General features: G+C 44.6%; 1 protein-coding gene across 4 annotated transcripts in view; it reads right to left on the reverse strand.

Annotated features, from left to right (window-relative positions):
- The window catches only part of ccdc88c (coiled-coil domain containing 88C), a 253,769-nt gene that overhangs the window by 49,423 nt on the left and 183,452 nt on the right, over nt 1-20,894 (reverse strand). For all 4 annotated transcript variants that reach the window (XM_060829470.1, XM_060829474.1, XM_060829472.1 and 1 more), the window contains 6 exons: nt 19,313-19,492; nt 15,022-15,183; nt 5,712-5,989; nt 4,177-4,320; nt 2,632-2,818; nt 395-540 (listed from right to left, as the gene is read on the reverse strand). In XM_060829470.1, coding sequence (XP_060685453.1) covers nt 395-540; nt 2,632-2,818; nt 4,177-4,320; nt 5,712-5,989; nt 15,022-15,183; nt 19,313-19,492 — 1,097 coding nt within the window. The remainder of the gene's footprint in view (nt 1-394; nt 541-2,631; nt 2,819-4,176; nt 4,321-5,711; nt 5,990-15,021; nt 15,184-19,312; nt 19,493-20,894) is intronic.

Here is a 20,894-nt window from a genome sequence, read left to right on the forward strand (position 1 = left end):
GCCGGTGGAATTAAAATTCAATTAATAAATCTGGAATTGAAATCGAGAATTGGTGATAGTGCCTATGTAAATATTATCGATTATTGTAAAACCTCACCAATTCATTAATGATTTTTTGGCAGGGAATCTGTCGTCCTTACCTGGTCCAGTCTACATGCGACTCCAGCCCCACAGTAACTGAAATGGCCGAGCAAGCCAATTCATTGAAGGGCAAGGAGAGGTCAGCAACTAATGCCAGCCTGAAGGAAGACACCGCACACCTCACGGAAAAATACAATTAAAATAAACTTGAATACAACAGCAGAGAGATTCTGTAATTGTAATCTAGCACAGGATGGATGGGCCAAAGAGCCATTACGAACACCCCCACTGATTAAAGGACCTCTTCACTCACATATACTGCTTCTGCTCTTCATGGTAGTGTTCCTTGCTCTCCATGGACTGCTCGAGGAGGTTTTGGTTCTGCTGATTCAGCATTTGAACTTGACTCAGCAAATAGTGGTTCTCCTCCTCCAGGTTTCCCTTCAGCTGGGTCAGCAGCTTTTGCAAGAAGAGAAACAAAGGGAGAGAAAAGGTGAGGACTGCCAGGTAAGAGAGGAACTGAACCTTTTTCACTGAGCGCGCAAATGGTTCAAAACAGCAGTGTGAGTGAGAGAGATGAGAACGTGCAAGTGTTTGAGACGAATGACGTGGATACATTTAAACAGAAGGAAGATTGCTCTGTATACAAACCTCAAATCTTGCTGACAACAGAAACAAGTTGTTGAAGTTTTTTTAAGCTCTGCACTTACCAGCATAAATGCAAGAACTCCAAATTTCAAATGGTCATAACAATTTAGACGACAGCAGAAAAGTGAATATGTGCAAACACTGCGCCAGTTTTGAAATATCTGGAAGATGAGCAGGGGCTATAGTTCCTTGCTTCCTCTGTAGCAAGGCCTTAGCTAAATTTGCCAACAAATCAGCAAGTTTTTCTCCTGTAATAGAAACTGTTGTCATAGTATGAAATTTGGTATTCTTGCATGTGTCCTGACGATCGTGAGAGGGAAAGATTCAGCAACATGTCTCTTTTTGCAATGATATGGAGTCATAGAGTCACAGAGTCACAGATGTACAGCACAGAAATAGACCCTTCGGTCCAACTCATCCATGCGAACCAGATATCCGAAATTAATCCAGTCCCATTGACCCATATCCCTTTAACCCTTTCCTATTCACATACCCATCCAGATGCCTTTTAAATGTTGTAATTGTACCAGCCTCCACCACTTCCTCTGGCAGCACATTCCCCACACACCACTGTGAAAAAGTTGCCCCTTTAGGTCCCTTTTACATCTTTCCCCTCTCACCCTAAACCTATACCCTCTAATTCTGGACTCCCCCACCCCAGGTAAAAAAACTTGGTCTATTTACTCTATCCATGCCCCTCAGACTTTATATACCTCTATGAGGTCACCCCTCACCCTCCGATGCTCCAGGGAAAACAGCCCTAGCCTATTTAGACTCTCCCTATAGCTCAAATCCTCCAATCCTGGCAACATCCTTGTAAATCTTTTCTGTACCCTTTCAAGAATTGCACACATTATTCCAAAAGTGGCTTCACCAATGTCATATAGAGCTGCAACATGACCTTCTAACTCCTATACTCAATGCACCAACCAATAGAGACAAACATACCAAATGCCTTCTTCACTATCTTGTCCGCCTGTAACTCTGCTTTCAAAGAACTATGAATCTGCACTCCAAGATCTATGTGTTCAGAAAAATAAGAGGGGTAAGTTAGGAGGGGTACAATGAAAGATTGCAGAAGTGACCCGAGGGGGGTGATTTAAGGTGTAAAACACTGGGGTTTTTAAACAGTGAACTGCACCTACCTGGATTAGAAATAATACTGACCCTTAGACAGAGGAAGAAATAATGAAGAATCCCCTGAAAAGATGTAGTTTATTCCCATCGAGAGACTGGACAATCATCGGATCCTTACAGTGGAAAGAGGCCATTTGGCCCATTGAGTCAGTACCCGTCCTCCAAACAGCATCCTATCCAGATCAGCCCTGACTCCTATCCATGTAACCATGCATTTACCATGGATAATTCACCCAGCATGCACCTCTCTGAACACTACAGACAATTCAGTGCCAATTCACCCTAACCTGTACATCTTTGGACTGTGGGCGGAAACTGGAGCACCCGGACAAAACCCACGCAGATACGGGGAGAATGTGCAAACTTCACACAGACAGTCGCCTGAAGTTGAAACCGATGACCATTTCCATCTAGAAGGACAAGTGCAGCAAATACACGGGAACACCACCTCCTGTAAGTTCCCCTCCAACCCACTCACCATCCTGACTTGAAAATATATCACCATTCCTTCACCGTCACTGGGTCAAAATCCTGGAATTCCCTCCCTAAGGACATTGTGGGTCAACGCACAGCACATGGACTGCAGCGGTTCAAAGAGGCACTCACCTTCTCCAGGGACAACTAGGGGCAGGCCATGAATACTGGGCCCAGCCAGCGACGCTCACATCCCATAAAATAAATAAAAATTCAGTTTGGGAAACTCGGTAGGCATGGACGAGTTAGACCGAAGGGTGTGTTTCCGTGCTGTATGACTCCCACCCGTACCTCACAGTGATTGTCCAGTTTGGTATGAGAGATGTCCAGGTTCTGGTGCTGCTCCTTTAAGGCGTGGTACTCTGACTGCCACCTTGTCAGCTCCAGCTCAGTGTTGTTCAGGGCACTCTTGAACTCCTTGATATGTGTCTGCAGACCGTCATATTCCTCCTTCAACTGGGCATTCACTGAGCTCAACCTAAAGCAGCCAGGGTAAGACCATGTCAACTCAACGACATCTTGGATAGACTTCATGAGAAAAGGAGTCAGCCAGACAGACCCTCAAGCCTACTCTGCCATCAATCGAACACACAAAATTCTTAAAGTAAGAAGAAGGACTGTGGATGCTGGAAATCTAAAACAAAATCAGAAGCTGCTGGAGAAACCCAGCAGGTCTGATAGCATCTGTGGAGAGAAAGCAGAGTCAGCGTTTTGAGGCTAGTGTCACTGAATCTGAAACGTTAACTGTTTCTCTCTCCACAGATGCTGCCAGATTTGCTGAGTTTCTCCAGCAGTTTCTGGTTTTGCTGCAACATCTGTAGTATGCTTGGCAGAGTAGATATTTAGAAGCTGTTCTGACCAGCGAGGGGTCAGGACTGGTTATCACAGCAGTGTTACAGTATGGACGGAAGCCATTTAGCCCATCTTACCTACACTGTATTGTTTCTGTGCTAATGAACCTGACAGCAATTGGATTGAAATATTCCCCCCCTCCCCTCCCAACCATGGTTAGCTTAAAGGTTCTATGGGTGAAAGGCAGCATATCCAGAGAAGCAGCATTGCAATCGATCCCAACTCAACAGTATATTCCTACATCTGGTACTTTCCTCAGGCACATAATGAGGCTGATATTCTGAGTGTTTACAAAGGGTGTGTTGCTGTGTCAAGGGGCGCCACCTTCTGGATAAGATGCTGCACTGAAGGCCTGTTTGCTCTCAGGTGGAAATGAAGGACTCCATGGCAGCATTGAGGAGGGTAGGGGAGCTCTCTCCAGTCGTTTGGCCAATACTTAGCAAACATTGGTCATCAGCTTGTGGGATATTGCTTAATTGAGTTTACTATAATTCCACACTCACAACTTTCGCTATGCTTCAAAACAACCCATTGGCTTTGAAGGACTTGGAAAGCTGCTCAGAGACTATGGGAAGAGAACTTGCTCAATGTAGAGACTGATAGATTTCTGATTACTAGTGGAGTATATGGTTATGGGAATGGGGTGGGTAAAAGGCACTGAAGTGTTCTGTCAGCAATGATTATATTGAATGGCAGGGCAGATTCGATGGGCTGAATAGTCTACTCCAGTCCCTAAGTTCCTAAGTATTTATACTGTTTCCCATGGCATCTCTGGAAGCACACTTCCTGTTTCCTAACGGTAGACTGAAGAAGGATCAGGAAAATTCGCTTGTTCTTGCAAGTCCAAAGCCTGAGCTGTAGCTTTCCTGGGCAGACCTGGTCTCGGACAGACAGACACTCTGTTCAGACTCTGCAACCTCTTCTGCACCCCGCTCGCCAAGTTCCCTCCTTCACCCATGCCTCTATGGTCACTAGATGTCTCACCTGTTCAGGTCAGTGTGTAGCTGTCTGTTCTCCTCTGCAATGGCTGCACTCCTCTTGGTCTCTCGCTGCAGGCTCTCGCGCTGGTCTCTCAGTGTGGAGTCTAACTCCTCCATCTCCCTCTTCTGTTTCAGCAGGCCCCTGTACCTGTGAAGGGGAGGCACAAAGCAGGGAGAGCTCACATGGCTGCGTCAGACCAGGAGCGACCCGAGGGAGGGACAAAGACACATACAGGACAGGAGATGGTCAAACAGTCAACCAGCCCAATCTGTGCCACAGGGAAAGAGAGGGGCACACTGGCTAATCAGGAGTGCTTCAGTCAAATTCAATAAACTTGGTTAGAGTTAAAAACAGAAATATAATTGGTTATCATTGACTGTGCAATTGGATGGAGCTGGTTTAAAATGATGAATTATAGCCAGTAATTATTTGCTCTGATGGCAGAGTGGGATCTACAACCAGGGGCAGACTGATTAAGAACTAAAATAACTGAAAACAATTCCCTGCATAATCTTCAACACATTCTCCCTGTTTAAAACTTGTTGGGGACGTGGCTGAAGTTTTCAATCTGAGACCGAAGGTCTTTCGAAACAAACGTGGAAAATGCTGGAAAAACTCGGCAGGTCTGGCAGCGTCTATGGAGGCAGAAACAGAGGTAACGTTTCGAGTCTGGTACGGCTTTTCTTCAGGATCCTCTGAAGGAGTCAGACCTGACTCAAAATGTTAACACTGTCTCTGTAGCTCTCTCTCTCTACCCACAGATGCTGCGAGATCTGCTGAGTTTCTCCAGCATTCTCCGTGTTTGGATTGGATTTCCAGCACCTGAGGTATGTTGCTTTTACTTGATGGACCTTTGTTGGGATTACTCTGAAACCAGCTGGTAATGAAGCCCAGTTCCTTCTGTCATGTGGACAGTGCTTAGTTTTCCTGGAATTCTTTTGTCCCATTCAGAACTCTATCAATTATCCCTGGGTGGTAATGGTGCAGCATCATGGTAATCCAGGGGTGCAGACTAACGCTGGGGGGGTGGGGAAAGAAAGAGACCTCTGGGTTGTATGGCAGCTGGTGGAAACTTAAATTCACTGAATAAATCAGGAATTAAAAGCTAGTGTCAGCAATGGTGACTATAACAAGCATCATTGATTGTTGCAAAAAAAAAAACCCATCTGGTTTGATTTGGCTTGAGCAAAACACAGAAACATAACTGACCATCACTGGCAGTGAAATTGGATGGAGGCTGCTGAGATTGATGAATTTTAGCCAATCATTAATGCCCAAACTGAGGGTCTGGTCTGGCATCCAGGTAACTCCAGACCCACAGCTGGTGACATTCAAATCCTACAAAATAACGGGAAAAGAATCACATCTCATTGCTCTAAACTCTGAGGGATACCAAGGGGGTGCATGCTTTTTGTGGTCAGAACCCTCATGCACAATGACAGAGATCAATAGCATGGAAAAGCAAGGCCTTTCAGCCCATCGTTTTTCTGTTGGATAATTATTCCAATGTTGGATCTTCTGAGCAGTGATTGTGTCACCTTTGCTCCAGGTCTTTATGCTGTGACTCCAGGTTCTTGTATGCTGCCTTCAGGCCAGCCTGCTGACTGACCAGTGTCTCGCACTCAGTGGACTGACGCTCATTCAGCCCCATCAGTCGCTCATGATCCTGCAGCAGAGAGTCATAGGTGGCCTTCATTTCCTCCTTCTGCCGAGTCAGCTTCTCAATCTCGCCCTCCAGACTGGACTGCAGGTTCTGCAGGGTGGCATTCTGACCCATCAGAGCTGCACCCTGGGAATTCAAAGTCGAATTCTCCACCTGCAACAGGGCAAAATGTCCCACTGTCACTTCAAAGTCTGCATTAAAGCTGTCATCGTTTGAGAACGCAATGACCCGTAGCTAAAGCAGGAAGCATCCATTGTTCTAAATGTATGATATTGAAAAAACCCAGATCCACCCATCAAAAAAGCTAAACACAGTCAAAATTGGCAGAATGGCCATGATTTCACTCAAACCTAACAATTTCCACCAACTCAGACACATTCTCGGTCTTTAATCCTGTGAAACAGCTGAAAATGTTGCAAACATAATGGGATAGGGATGGATGGAGGTGTGGGAAGGGTTGCATGGGATTGGGGTTTGGAGGACAGAAAGGCTGGAGCAGAAGGAAGGGGGAATGGGCTAAGTGTTGCAGAAGAGAGTGAGTAGTTATCAGAGAGAATCATTGAATCCCTATAGTGTGGAAGCAGGCCATCTGGTCCATCAAGTCCACACCTACTCTCCAAAGAGTATCCCACCCAGACCCCACTCCCCTTCCCGTATAATACTGCATTTCCCCATGGCTAACCTACACCTTCCTGAACAGTATGGGCAATTTATCATAGCCAATCCACCGAACCTCCACATCCTTGGTCTGTGGAAGGAAACCAGAGTACCTGGAGGAAACCCACACAGATACAGGGACAACGTGCGAACTCCACCCAGAGAGTCGCCCAATGCTGTAATCGAGCCTGGGTCCCTGGCACTGTGAGGCAGCAGTGCTAACCACTGAGCCACCGTGCTGCCCCAGGTATAGGGAGGGAGAGGATGGGAGGTGGACAAGTAAGAAAATTGAGGATGAGTGAGTGGGGGTTTGGGGAGGCAGGGGGAGAAATAGAACGAGGTAGGTAGTACTGAACAAAGTGATGGAGATGTGAGTGATATATCTCTGGATCCTGAAGGCCAGTGTAATAACAGAGGTGCCTAATGTGGTAGCAGACTCATCGCTGGTCATTTTCCAAAATTTATTCGATTCCGGAACAGCTCCTTTATATTGGAAAGTAGCAAATATAACTGTGTGATTAAAGGCAGCAGTAAATAGGAAACTATAAGCCAGTTCGTTTGATATATGTTATGGGGAAGGTTTTCAGATCAATTACTACAGATATTATAACTGGGCACTTGGGAAAACTCAAGGTTATGGGGAAGAGTCAAAGTGGTTTTGCAAAAGGGAAATCATGTTTAACCAATCCATTGCAATTCTCTGAAGGATTAACATGCTCTGGGGATAAAGGGGAGCCTGAGGGTGTTCGTAATGATATCACAAAGTCACTTATAAACAGATGACATCCCAGCACCGATCCCTGCGGCACACGACCTGCCAGCCTGAAAAATACCCATTTCTGCTTCCTGTTAGCCAGCCAACCTTCTATCCTGGTCAATATGATTTCCTCAACACCATTAGCTTTTAAGTTGATTTGTTTTATTGCTGTCACACGTACTGAGATACAGTGAGAAGTGTTGCTTTGCGTGCTGTGCAGGCAGATCTTACCACACAAAGTGCATCAGGGGTGTCAGAACAGAGTGCGGAATACAGTGTTACAGCCACAGAGAGAGGGGGATCAACACTAACATTAAAGAGACCCATTCAAAACTCTGATAAATCTCTGCAATAGCCTCTGGTGTGGCACCTTATCAAATACCTTCAGATCGCCTTTAACCACAGCATGTGCTATTTCTTCAAAGAACTCCAACAGATTGATTAAACATGATATTCATTATACAAAACCTTGTTTATGTCTAAGTTCCTTGAACTTGTTCAAGTCCCTGCTACAAACTCTAATAACCTCACTGGACCCACAACAATAAATCTGTTTTCTCTCCGCAGATGCTGCCAGACCTGTTGTGTTTCTCGAGCATCTTCTGATTTTGTTTCAGATTTCCAGCATCTGCAGTTCTTTGTTTTATGATAACCTCATTGGTAATAGCTTTTAACATTCTCCCAATGACAGAGTTTTTAAGACAATGAGCCTGCAGTTTCCTTTTCTGTCTCCCACATGTTTTGAAGTAAATGAATTATTTCTCCAAAGTAATGGAACCTTCCTCAAATCTAGGGAGTTTGAAAAAGTAAAAGATAAAGAATAAAGACCATTATAGCACAAGAACAGGCCCTTCGGCCCACCAATTCTGCGCTGATACATGATGACTTTTTCAAACTAAAACCCTTTTCCCTCTATGTGGTCTGAATCCGTCTATTCCTTTCCTCGTCAAAAATTTGTCAAGATTCCTCTTAAACACTGATACTGTATCCACCTTCACCACCTCCTCTGGCAGCACATTCCAAGCACTTAACAGCCTCTGTGTAAAAGAAAAACTTACCTCCTTTAAATTTATCTCCTTTATCTTAAACCTATGTTGCCTATTGACATTTCAATCCCTGGAAAAAGACTCCAGCTATCCATTCTATTTACGCCTCTCATAATTTTATAAACCTCTGTTAGGTTACACCTCAGTCTCCAACATTCAAGTGAAAACAAACCAAGTTTGTCCAATCTCTCCTCAGAGCTAATCCCCTCCAAAACCAGACAACATTCTGGTAAATTGTTTCTGTACCCTCTCCAAAGCCTCAAACATCCTTCTGGTAGCCTGGTGATCAGAACTGCACACATTATTCCAAATGTGGCCTAACTAAAAGTTCTACACAGCTGCAACATGTCTTGCCAATTTTTATCTTCGATGAGGCAACTGGTGAAGGCATGCCATATACCTTCTTGACCCCCTTATCCACTTGTATTGCCATTTTCAGTGAACTGTGTATGCCTAGATCTCTCTATATGTTAATGTTTCCAAGGGTTCTGCCATTTAATGTCTCCTTCCCTCCTGCATTAAACCTTAGCACTCTCATTTGTCCATGTGCATGTCCAGCAGTTGCTGAAATATCTCTAATGACTCTGCCTCTACTATCACTGCTGGCAACGCATTCCATGCACTCACAACTCTCTGCGTAAAGAACCTTCCTCTACACCTTCCTCTGAACAAAGAAAATTTACAGCCCAGGCCCTCTAAGCCTGAGCCGATACAAATCAACTGTTTAAACCTGTCGGTCAATTCCTAAGCATCTGTATCCCTCTGCTCCCCACCTACTCAGGTATCTGTCCAGACGCATCTTAAATGTATCTACCGTGCCTGTCTCTACCACCTCTGCTGGCAACGCGTTCCAAACACCCACCACCCTCTGTGTGAAGTATTTGCCGAGTGTATCCCCCTTAAACTTTCCACCTCTCACCTTGAAAGCATGACCTCTCGTTATTGAATCCTTCACCCTGGGAAAAAGCTTGTCGCTATCCACCCTGTCTATACCCTTCATGATTTTGTAAACCTGCCCCCATAATCTCCTTTTTTCTAGTGAAAATAAACCTAGCCTATTCAACCTCTCTTCATAGCTAGCACCTTCCATACCAGGCAACATCCTCGTAAACCTTCTCTGCACCCTCTCCAAAGCGTCCACATCCTTTTGGTAATGTGGCGACCAGAACTGTACACAGTATTCTAAATGCGGCCGAACCAACGTCTTGTACAATTTTAACATGACTTGCCAGCTCTTATACTCAATACCCCGTCCAATGAAGACAAGCATACTATATGCTTTCTTGACCACTTTATCCACCTGTGCAGCAACCTTCAGGGTACAATGGACCTGAACTCCCAGGTCTCTCTGCCCATCAACTTTTCCCAAGGCTCTTCCATTCATTGTATAATTCGCTGTAGAATTAGTCTTGCCTAAATGCATCACCTCACATTTGTCTGGATTGAAAACCATCTCCCACTTCTCCGCCCAACTCTCCAGTCTATCTATATCCTCCTGTATTCTCTGACAGTCCCTTATACTTTCTGCTACTCCACCAATCTTTGTGTCATCTGCAAACTTGCCGATCATACCAACAGTGCCCTCTTCCAGAACATTTATGTATATTACAAACAACAGTGGCCCCAACACTGACCCCTGTGGAACACCACTGGTCACCTTTCTTTATCCACCTAGCGAGAACTCCCTGCACACCATGTGACCTCACTTTCTCCATTAGTCTACAATGGGGAACCTTATCAAACGCCTTACTGAAGTCCATATATATGACATCAACAGCCCTTCCTTCATCTATCAACTTGGTCACTTCCTTGAAGAATTCTATTAAGTTGGTAAAGCATGATCTCCCCCACACAAAACCATATTGCCCATCACCAATAAGCTCATTCCTTTCCAAATATAAATAGATCCTATCCCTCAGTACCTTCTTCTGCAACGTCCCCACCACTGGTCAGGCTTACTGGTCTGTAGTTACCCGGAATATCCCTACTACCCTTCTTGTACAGGGGAACAACATAAGCTACCCTCCAGTCCTCCGGCACCTTGCCTGTACTTAAGGATGCCACAAAGATATCTGTCAGGGCCCCAGCTATTCCTCTCTCGCCTCCCTCAACAACCTGAGATAGATCCGATCCGGTCCTGGGGATTTGTCCACCTTAATAACCTCTAACATACCCAACACATCTTCCTGACGTATGCCACCGTGATCCAGAGTAATCAAACTTGTCTAATCTCAAGATTCATCATGTCCCTCTCCTCAGTGAACACTGATGCAAAATAATCATTCAGAATCTCACCCATTCTCTCAGGTTTGGCACACAGCCTTCCTTCATTATCTTTTAGTGGACCAATCCTTTCTCTAGTTACCCGCTTGCTTCTTATCTAAGAATAAAATGCTTTGGGATTTTCCTTAATTCTGTTCACTTAAGCTATTTCATGACCCCTTTTAGCCCGCTTGATTCCTTAGAACATAGAACAGTACAGCACAGAACAGGCCCTTCAGCCCTCGATGTTGTGCCGACCACTAATCCTCATGTATGCACCCTCAAATTTCTGTGACCATATGCATGTCCAGCAGTCTCTCAACTGTCCCCAATGACCTTGCTTCCACAACTGCTGCTGGCAACGCATTCCATGCTCTCACAACTCTCTGTGTAAAGAACCTGCCTCTGACATCCCCTCTATACTTTCCTCCAACCAGCTTAAAACTATGACCCTCGTGTTAGTCATTTCTGCCCTTGTTTACGACTTGTCCTACTCTTCCGATATTCATCCAGGGCCCATTCTGTTCTTAGCTGCCTAGACCTTATGTACGCTTCCCTTTTCCTCTTGGCTCGTCGTACAATTTCTCCCATCATCAACAGTTCACGAATCTTGCCCTTCCTTTCCTTTGCCTTCAACGGGACATGCCCATCCAGCACAATCTTTAACCTACCTTTGAAATCCTCCCACATCTCAAATGTGGACTTTCCTTCAAAAGCTGCGTCTAATCCACATTTCCCAGCTCCTGCCTAATTTTGATATAATTGGCCTTGGCCCAGTTTAGTACTCTTCCCTTAGGACCACTCTCCTCTTCATCTACAAGTATTCTAAAACTTAGAATTGTGGTCACTGTTCCCAAAGAAATCCCCCACCGCAACTTCTACCACCTGTCCTGGCTCGTTCCCCAGTACCAGGTCCAATATGGCCCCTTCCCTCGTCGGACTATTGACTTACTGCACTAGAAAACCCTCCTGATGCTTCGTACAAATTCTACTCCATCCAGAGTATTCCAGGCCTTTACCAAGGCCTGTCTCGACAGGCTGATACAGATAATAAAGTCACATGGGACCTACAGTGAGCTGGTAAGATGGATATAGAACTTGTTTGGTCATAGAAGACACTAAGTGTATCCCAGTCAATGTTGGGAAAATTAAAATCTCCCATTACCACTACCCCACTGCCTCTACATCTATTCATAATCTGTTTACCTATTTGTTCTTCTACCTCACGCTCACTGTTGGGAGGTCTGTAGTACAGCCCCAACAATGTAACTGCACCTTTCTTATTTCTCAGCTCCACCCATAATGCCTCACTACCCTTCACTGCCATAGTGTCCTCCTTTAGCACAGCCAAGATATCATCCCTGACCAGCAATGCAACTCCACCCCCTCTTTCCCTCCACACTTTAAAACTATAACGCCTCGTGGCAGTCAATCCTGCCCTGGGGACAAGTCTCTGGCTATCGACTTTATCCATGCCTCTCATTACCTTGTACACCTCGATCAAGTCACCTCCCCTAATCCTTCTCTCCAGAGATTAAAGTCAATCTCTCCTCGTAAGACAAGCCCTCCAGTTCAGGCAGCATCCTGATAAACATCCTTTGCACCCTCTCCAAATTCCATTTACCATTTCTCTGCCCAAGTCTTCAGCCTATCTATATCTTGCTATATCCTCTCGCAATCCTCCCCCAGCCTTTGTGTCATCCACAAACTTGCTCATCAGATCGCTTACATTCTCTTCCAAACCATTTATATATAGTCCAATCAACTGGGATCTAAGCACTGATCCCTGCAGAACACTACTGGTTACAGCTCTCCAGTCAGAAAAACACTTTTCCACTGATACTCAGTCTTCTATGACCAAACAAGTTCTGTATCCATCTTACCAGCTCACTGTAGGTCCCATGTGACTTTATTATCTGTATCAGCCTGTCGAGGCAGGCCTGGTCAAAGGCTTTGCTAAAGTCCATGTAGACAATATCCACTGCTCTAGACAACATCCAATGCCCTGCCCTCTTCAATCATCTTTGTCACTACCTCAAAAACCTCCATGTTTATCAGACATGACCTTCTCTGCACAAATCAATGCTGTTTATCGCAATTAAGTCGATATATTTCCAAATGTGAATAAATTCTGTCCCTAACAATCTTCTCCAATAATTTCTTTCATCACTGATGGAAGGCTGTAATTTCCCAGAATGTCCCTGTTGCCCTTCTTAAACAAAGGAACAACATATTCTCCTGAACTCGGAGTCCTTGCCTGTAATTGAAGAGGATGCAGAGATTTCCTCCTACATCCCAGCAATTTTCTCCCTCAGCATTCTGAGATAGATCCCCTCAGGCCCTGGGGACCTGTCTACCTTAATGCCATTCAAAACCCCCAACAGCTCAGTTTTTATGCATCATATATATTGCTCGCCAGTTTTTTTTTATATTCTGAGGACAAAGTAAATTAGAATCTGGGCATTTAACAGATTTCAGCTTTATCAATTTACTCGGTAATATTATAATATTACGGAGTTCCATCCTCACTTCCATTTCTTATGTATAGCTGTGCCTGGCTTGTTACTCAGGCCCAGGACAGTAGGACCCCATTGCAGAGTACCCGTTCAATTCATCTGCCAGCTCCACATTTTCCCAGACTCACTTTCCATTGGACCAACACTCATTTTGTTCACGTTTCTTTAAAAAAATATATATTTATAGAAACACTCACTAGCTTTTTGAAAATATTGTTCTGATTAGCTTTCTCAACTACTCTAACTTTTCCCTCATTATTATACCTTGTCATTTTTTTCTGCTTTTAGTAAACTGTCCAATTTTTTTTGACTTGCTACATGTCTTTGCATAATTATATGCTTTTTCTTTAAGTTAGATACTACCTTCCCCTCCTAGTTAACAAAACAAACAATAGAATTTTACATTAGAGAAGGAGGCTCCCAATTAAAGCAGAGCTGGCTGAACTGAATGGATAAATTAGGTGAAAGGATAGGCCAAGAGAGATGTCTTTCCATCATGTCTTTACAGGCTTCCAAAAGTGCTACCCAGATGGTCCCTTTCTCTGGCCTATCTCCGTGACTCTCCAACTTCATCGCTTTCAAACATATATCCAGCTGTCTTTTGAAACCCCCGATAGAATCCACCTCCCCCAATCTCCCAGGAGGCACATTCCAAATCCTAACAACTCTGAGTAAACAAGTTTCTCCTGGATCTCTTGCTGAAATGGTGACCCCTAGTTACTGATATAGCAACTAGTGGAAACAGAATACCCTTCTTCACCCTGTCAAAATTGTTCAGAATTTCAAGCACTTCCATAACATCACTTCTTAATCTTCTCTGCTCCAAGGAGAACAAACCCAATCTCCCTAATCATTCCGTGTATCTAAAATGCTTCATTCCTGGTATCATTCTGGCAAATTTCCTTGGATCTCTCTCCAGGGTTTTAAATTTCTCATCAGACTCTATCATTACTGTTCAGCCGTCCTCTAAGTGCACTTTGTACAAAACAATGGTTATGTATTCTCCACTAATTCCATTTATTAATATTTGGTTTTTAATGTGCTCTCTGGAGGAATAATCATGCCTTTCTCCAGCAAAAGATTTGCATGAGTTCCTGTATTCCTCAAAATAGTTATGGGATTAGCTGTATCATTTGAGGAATAAAAGGTGATTTTTCACAGAGACATAGGAACGTAGAAAATAGCAGGAGGTGGAGGCCATTTGGCCTTTCAAATTCTATCCATCCTTCGCTAAGATCATGGCCAATCATCCAATTCAGTCCCCTGTTCCTGCTTTCTCCTCCTACCCTTTGATCCCTTTAGCCCTAAACACTTTCATTCTTGAAACAATCTTGACAAAAGTCCTTTACGTCTCTCAGTTACCTTATTCAGCTCTCCTGTGCTCACAGCAACGTCTACCTTCAGTCCCATAGTTGGAGTCAAACCTACAATTTAATCCGATAGGTTTTCATTCTGGGTTCCCTTTGCCAGAAATGGCATCTTTCAAACTCATATGAACTCCAGTGAACCCTACCGTTTATCCATGCAACATTTCGCATTCCAAATGAGGAATTTCTTTTCTGTGCATCCATGGACTTTTTTTAAAATACAGTGGGCTATTGGGGCTGGCTCATTAAGTATGTTCAAGTCTGAGATAGCCAGATTTTTAATCAGTAAGGGAATTGAGAGTTGTAGGAAGGAGACTAAAATGTGGAGCATTATCAGATCACTCATGACCTCACTGACTTTGGAGCAGATTCAATGGGCTGAATTACCTACTTTTGCTCCTATGTATTACAGTCTTATAATTACTCCAATTTAAGTTTAAAAAGATGGTCTCAGACTCACTCCTCTCTCCCTCAACCTGAATGTACAACATTATGATCGCTGCTACCTAGGGGTCCCATCACTATGAGATCATTCGTTAATCCTATCTCGCTGCACAATACCAGGGAAGGGAGTACTGACCTGTAGCTTGGCATTCTGTATCTGCAGTGTGGTACTATGTTCCTGCAGGGAGGCTGTCTGTCGCTGCAGTGCCACTAGCTGAGAGTTGACGGCGTTGTTCTGTGCTTCAAGCTGCCTGAGCTGGTCCTTCAGCAGCTCCTTCTCTGCTTGCAATGCAGCGTTCTGCCAATACAACCAGCAACAAATCAGAGCTGGCTCCAGTTGCCAGAGCAAAAAATGAACAGTCAATTCATTTAAGTTGTCGAAGTGAAACAAAGAGATAGAGTCATGGAATCATACAGCACAGAAACCAACCCATCGGTCCAACCAGTCCATGCTGAACACAATCCCAAACTAAACTAGTCCCACCTGCCCGCTTCTGGCTCATATCCCTCTGAATATTTTCCTATTCATGTACTTATCCAATAGGTTTTAAACATTGTAACTATACCCAAAACCACCACTTCCTCGAAGTTGATTCCACATGCAAACCATCCTCAGTGTAAAAATAAATTGTCTGTCGCAAAATTTTAAACCAACTGGCCAACAGACCCAAACAGAACAAAATATTTATTTCAATGTTCCAGAAACATCATAAATCAGGCATTTGGTAACTCTTCAAAAAATATCCTTGGTTTAAAAAAAAATCAAAAGAATGAAATACAGAGAAGTCTTAGGGTTACGGAGAGTGGGGAGGAAGACAAAACCGCAAATCAAATTCAAACCCCAACCCAGTTTGAATAGCATTGTATCTCTACCATGCTTTACACAGCTCTGGGAAATCCTAAAGTGTTGGCAGTCTTTTTGAAGTCGAGCTTGCCCATAGGAAAGGCCAAAGCCAATTTACACACAGCAAGCTCTCACATACAAGAATGAGAAAGATAGAATCCCTACAGTGTAGAAGCAGGCCATTCAGCACATCAAGTCCACACTGACCTTCCGAACAGCATCCCACCCAGACCAACCCCTCCCTCTGTAACCCTGCATTTCCCATGGCTAACCACCTAACCTGCACATCCCTGAACATGATAGACAATGTAACATGGCCAATCCATCCTATGTGGGAGGAAACCAGAGCACCCGGGAAACCCACACAGACCCAGGGAGAATGTGCAAACTCCACACAGACAGTTACCAGAGGCTGGAATCGAACTCAGGTGCCTGGCACTGTGAGGCAGCAGTGCTAACCACTGAGCCACTGTGCTGCCCCTGGAATATGACCAGGTGATGTGCTTTTTGTTTTACTGTTGTGGATTGAGGGATAAACAGTAAGCAGGATACTGGGAAGGGCCTCGCTGCTACTCTTCATGGCCATGGGACCACTTGCTTCCTTAACCGTGTGTTAGCTGTGTCTCAGACGGCAGCATTGTCACTCAAGTCACAAGGTAATGGAAGAGGCTGAACAGACTGGGGCTGTTTTCCCTGGAGCGTCGGAGGCTGATGGGTGACCTTATAGAGGTTTACAAAATTATGAGGGGCATGGATAGGATAAATAGACAAAGTCTTTTCCCTGGAGTTGGGGAGTCCAGAACTAGAGGGCATAGGCTTAGGGTGAGAGAGGAAAGATATAAAAGAGATCTAAGGGACAACTTTTTCACGCAGAGGGTGGTGTGTGTATGGAATGAGCTGCTAGAGGAAGTGATGGAGGCTGGTACAATTGCAACATTTAAGAGACATTTGGATGGATATATGAATAGGAAGGATTTGGAGGGATATGGACCAGACGTTGGCAAGTGGGACTAGAATGGGTTGGGATATCTGGTCGGCATGGACAGGTTGGACCAAAGGGTCTGTTTCTGTGCTGTACATCTCTATGACTCTGTGACCTGCAGTTGGACACAAGAAAGGCCCAAATGGTAAACCAGAATCTCTCTGTCCTTTCAGGTGAACGCAAATAATTCTAGGAAAAAGGAGCTATTTTCACCCATCCTGTGGCTAATATTTACCTTTTAATCAAAATCACTTAACAAATTAACATTAAAAAGCAACCTCTAACAAACAGATGATGTTATTAAAGATAAGCAAGTGGAGGATATCAACGAATTAAATACCTTGATGTTAGATAGGGCTCTTTAGCGTAGTGGTAATGTCCCTACCTTTGAACCAGGAAGCTTAGGTTCAAGTCCCACCTGCTCCTGAGGTGTGTCTAAACATTTCGTAGTCAATCCATTCAGAGATGTTTTGAGTACATATTTTGCCCTTCACAATTGAGGATTTGGCACATGGAGGGGTTTAGGCAGGGCTGTGCTGTGCAAGAGAAGCTTAAAGTGATTCATGGACTCAGTGACTTCAAAGAGTTCAAATTCATTGTTCACTGGAATCAGATACGGTTAGGGGCTTCTTATCCACCTTTGGTTTCTCTTCAATCCAAACCCCTGATCTGTTACCACATGGTGTGGTCTGACTGGATAACAGTTCGTGGGTCTGATCCTGGACCTGACCAAGGTGACAATAACTAGATCTACACAGGGGGCAAGTGGAGACCATCATTAGACCTGACCACCCCTTCTCCTGTGATTACAACATACAGCCAGTGGGTTCCCTGGAGATGGTGTTGCGTGTCCGTGGAGTGGTGTGTATGGTGCCTTATCTCCAGCCTCCACTACCACATCGTAGTTTAGTAACAGTCCTTTCAACACTATTTTTTCTGTTACAGAGCCCTGTTAAGGGGCTGTCACCTGTGGATTTGTTCACTTGTTTCTTAGTTCCTTATGGGTTTTTGAAAAAATATAGGGGGACAGCTCACTGATTTTTTTTTAAAAAGCTGTGACTTCAACAAAGAGTGACAGCGGGGACACCAGGGAAATATGTTTCCTCACACACAGTTTTCTTCTTCGGAGAATTGTGAGGAGGGGTCAGGAGAATTCCCGGCTTGGTTGAGTGTATTGAACTGTGGTGTGAACGCTCCTTATGCGAGTTAGTGGGTGGGAGGCAGATGTATGTGACCCTGTAATACTGTAAAAATAAATTTTAAAAATTAAGAAAGGGACATGAGCTTCATTTCATACTTTATCATCAGGTCTGGAAGCGATTTAAATCTTACCTGTGTGCAAATTAGCTGCACAGTTCTTATGTTACAACAGTGACTATACTGAGAAAGTACTCATGACTACAAAATACTTCAAAAGGCCCAGTGGTTATAAAAGGCATTGTACAATTCCAGCTCTCTCTTTTCCAAACTGTCTCCTCACAGCAGCATTAAACATCAAATGCAACCTCTACTGGAAAGGTGACTGCTGAGTGGTAATATTGCTGTACTGTTAATCCAGAGACAAAAACAGAATTGCTGGAAAAGCTCAGCGGGTCTGACAGCATCTGTGGAGAGAAAGATATAAGAGAGACCTAAGGGGCAACTTTTTTCACGCAGAGGGTGGTATGTGTATGGAATGAGCTGCCAGGGGAAGTGGTGGAGGGTGGTACAATTAAAACAGTTAAGAGGCATCTGGATGGGTATATGAATAGGAAGGGTTTGGAGGGATATGGGTCGGGTGCTGGCGGGTGGGACTAGATTGCGTTGGGATATCTGGTCGGCATGGACAGGTTGCACCGAAGGGTCTGTCTCCATGCTGTACATCTCTAGGACTCTGAATCAGAGTTTATGTTTCGGGTGGAGTGACACTTCCTCAGTTCAGATTAACTCTGATGTCTCTCTCTCCACAGATGCTGCCAGACCTGCTGCGCTTTTCCAGCAATTTCTGTTCTGGTCTCTGGATTAACAGCCCAGCAATATTACCATTCAGCAGTCACCTCCCGGCTGTCTCGGGATTAACAAATAAAAACCAAACAAACTGCAGATGCTGTCAATCAGAGACAAAATATTTCTCTCTCCACAGATGCTGCCAGATCTGTCGAGCTTTTCCAGAAATTTCTAATTTTGTCTCTGATTTACAGAATCTGCAGTTCTTTTGGTTTCTATATGTTAATCCCCTTGTTAATTCGGACTCAGTTTAACTAAGTCCCAGGTAATGTTTTGAGGACCCAGGTTCAAATCCCGCCAGGACAGATAACAGCAATAAGAAAAAAATCTGGAATAAAAAATTTAATGCTGGCCACGGATCCATTGTCAATTGCTGGAAGAACCCAACTAGATCACTAATGGTCCTTTAGGGAAGGAAACTTCCATCCTTACCTAGTCTGACCTAGTCGATGGGCTGAATGGCCTTACTTCCACTCCTATGTCTTACTGTCTTATGGTCTGACCTACACATGAGTCCAGACCTCAGACCCACATCAATGTGGCTGATTCTTAACTGCCCTCTAGCCTAGCCAGTGACACGCACATCCGGTGAATGAATTTTAAATAAACACTCACGTTCCTCTCCACCTCAATAATGTTGTCCTTTACTTTCAGCAGCTCCAAGGTGGTCTCCCGGTTCTCCTTCTCCCACTTCTCCTTCTCCGTGCATTCTGGGTGGGGGCTCTTTGGCACGGAGTTATTGACCAGTCCTTCCTCATCCTGACGTTGCAGTAGTGCTTCGAAATTCCACTTCACCTGGAAAGGAAGGGAAGGGTGTTAATTGTATCTGGGAGGGCCGTCCGGTGTTAGAGTGGTCATTGCTACAGCCACAGTCACAGCCAAAGCGAAGCTGCCTGAGACTCAGCAAGGAACACAACTGGGAGGCTCAGACTTAGTGATGGAGCTGTTACTTCTGTTGGGAATAATTCCCTTGGCCCATGGTGTTCCAGGACGAAGCACCTTCTAATCTTTTAAACCACCCAAAATTAGGTTAGACGGCAGCTGATGGGACACTGCAAGAAAAATACAAACTAACAACCCCCTTACAAATGGCGATTGGGAATTTATCAACTCAAATTAGCATTAGCTTGTTTGAAGACACTTGCTGTGCCAATAGTCTCAAAAGGTCTCTATTGTGTCGGTGCACGCTCCCTCTCATTGGACACCTTGAGTGTGGAGATGACTGTAATAAAGGGGCAGGCAGTCAGACAAATGAGCCCCTCCCTAGGCCTCTGCCCAGACCTGTTATTGACCACTCTGGCCAGGCCTGGGTGCAGGCCGACGAGGGGTCTCTCCGACCTGCCCATTCCTCTCCACACGGGGTGCAACCAGAAATTTACGAGCATCTCTTTCATGAACACTAAAGAGGAGCTGCAATCAGAAAGATTCAAAGTAAATATGGACTATCACTCCCCCACCCAGGGACCACAAAGCTCAATGTGACAAAGCACCGACTGTTACATGGAACTGCTAAATTCAGCACTCATTCCTCCCCACCCCCCAACATCCCTAATGGGAAAGGGCTGAGTGTCTTTGGAACTCCTTGCCACAGACAGCTGTGGGGCAGAGACTTTGTTTCTTGATCAGTTGGGAAATTGAGGATTACGAGGAGAGAGGAGGAAAATGGAATGCGAGCAATATCTGTTCGGTCGGGATCCCATTGAATGGGTCGAGGGGCCGAAAGGCCTATCTTGTTCTTGAAACTTATGACCTTAAAACCAAGGATTGCGGTAAAGAGTACTGCACTTTTTCAAAAGGTGTGTGTACACAAAGATAGGTTTGGCCAGCAACAAGTAACTGATTGGTCTGGAGAATGGTGTCCAGTTGTCAATGATGAAGACTGCCTGCTTGCCAACAACTGTGTGATTGGCTTCCAGGCAGCTGAACAGCTTGTGAGTGTGAATGATTAGACAGAAGCCATTGGACTTCCAGAAGGAAGATGCTGTGCTTCACTGTGCAGTAAATCACCTCAACCCTGAAGACAGCCAGTTTATTTTCACCCAGCGGTTGCTGTAAACTGTAGCTTTAACCAGTAAGACAGAGATTTCATAAATTGTGAACCAGTCACTCTGCACCTCCTGCAAGCAAGTGGAAGTAATGAGCTGGAGTGGTTATGGGGAGTAGGCAGGAAATTGGAAGTGACGCTAAGGTGAGATTA

The sequence above is a fragment of the Hemiscyllium ocellatum genome, chromosome 8 (genome assembly GCF_020745735.1).
Source record: "Hemiscyllium ocellatum isolate sHemOce1 chromosome 8, sHemOce1.pat.X.cur, whole genome shotgun sequence".
NCBI lineage: Eukaryota > Metazoa > Chordata > Chondrichthyes > Orectolobiformes > Hemiscylliidae > Hemiscyllium > Hemiscyllium ocellatum.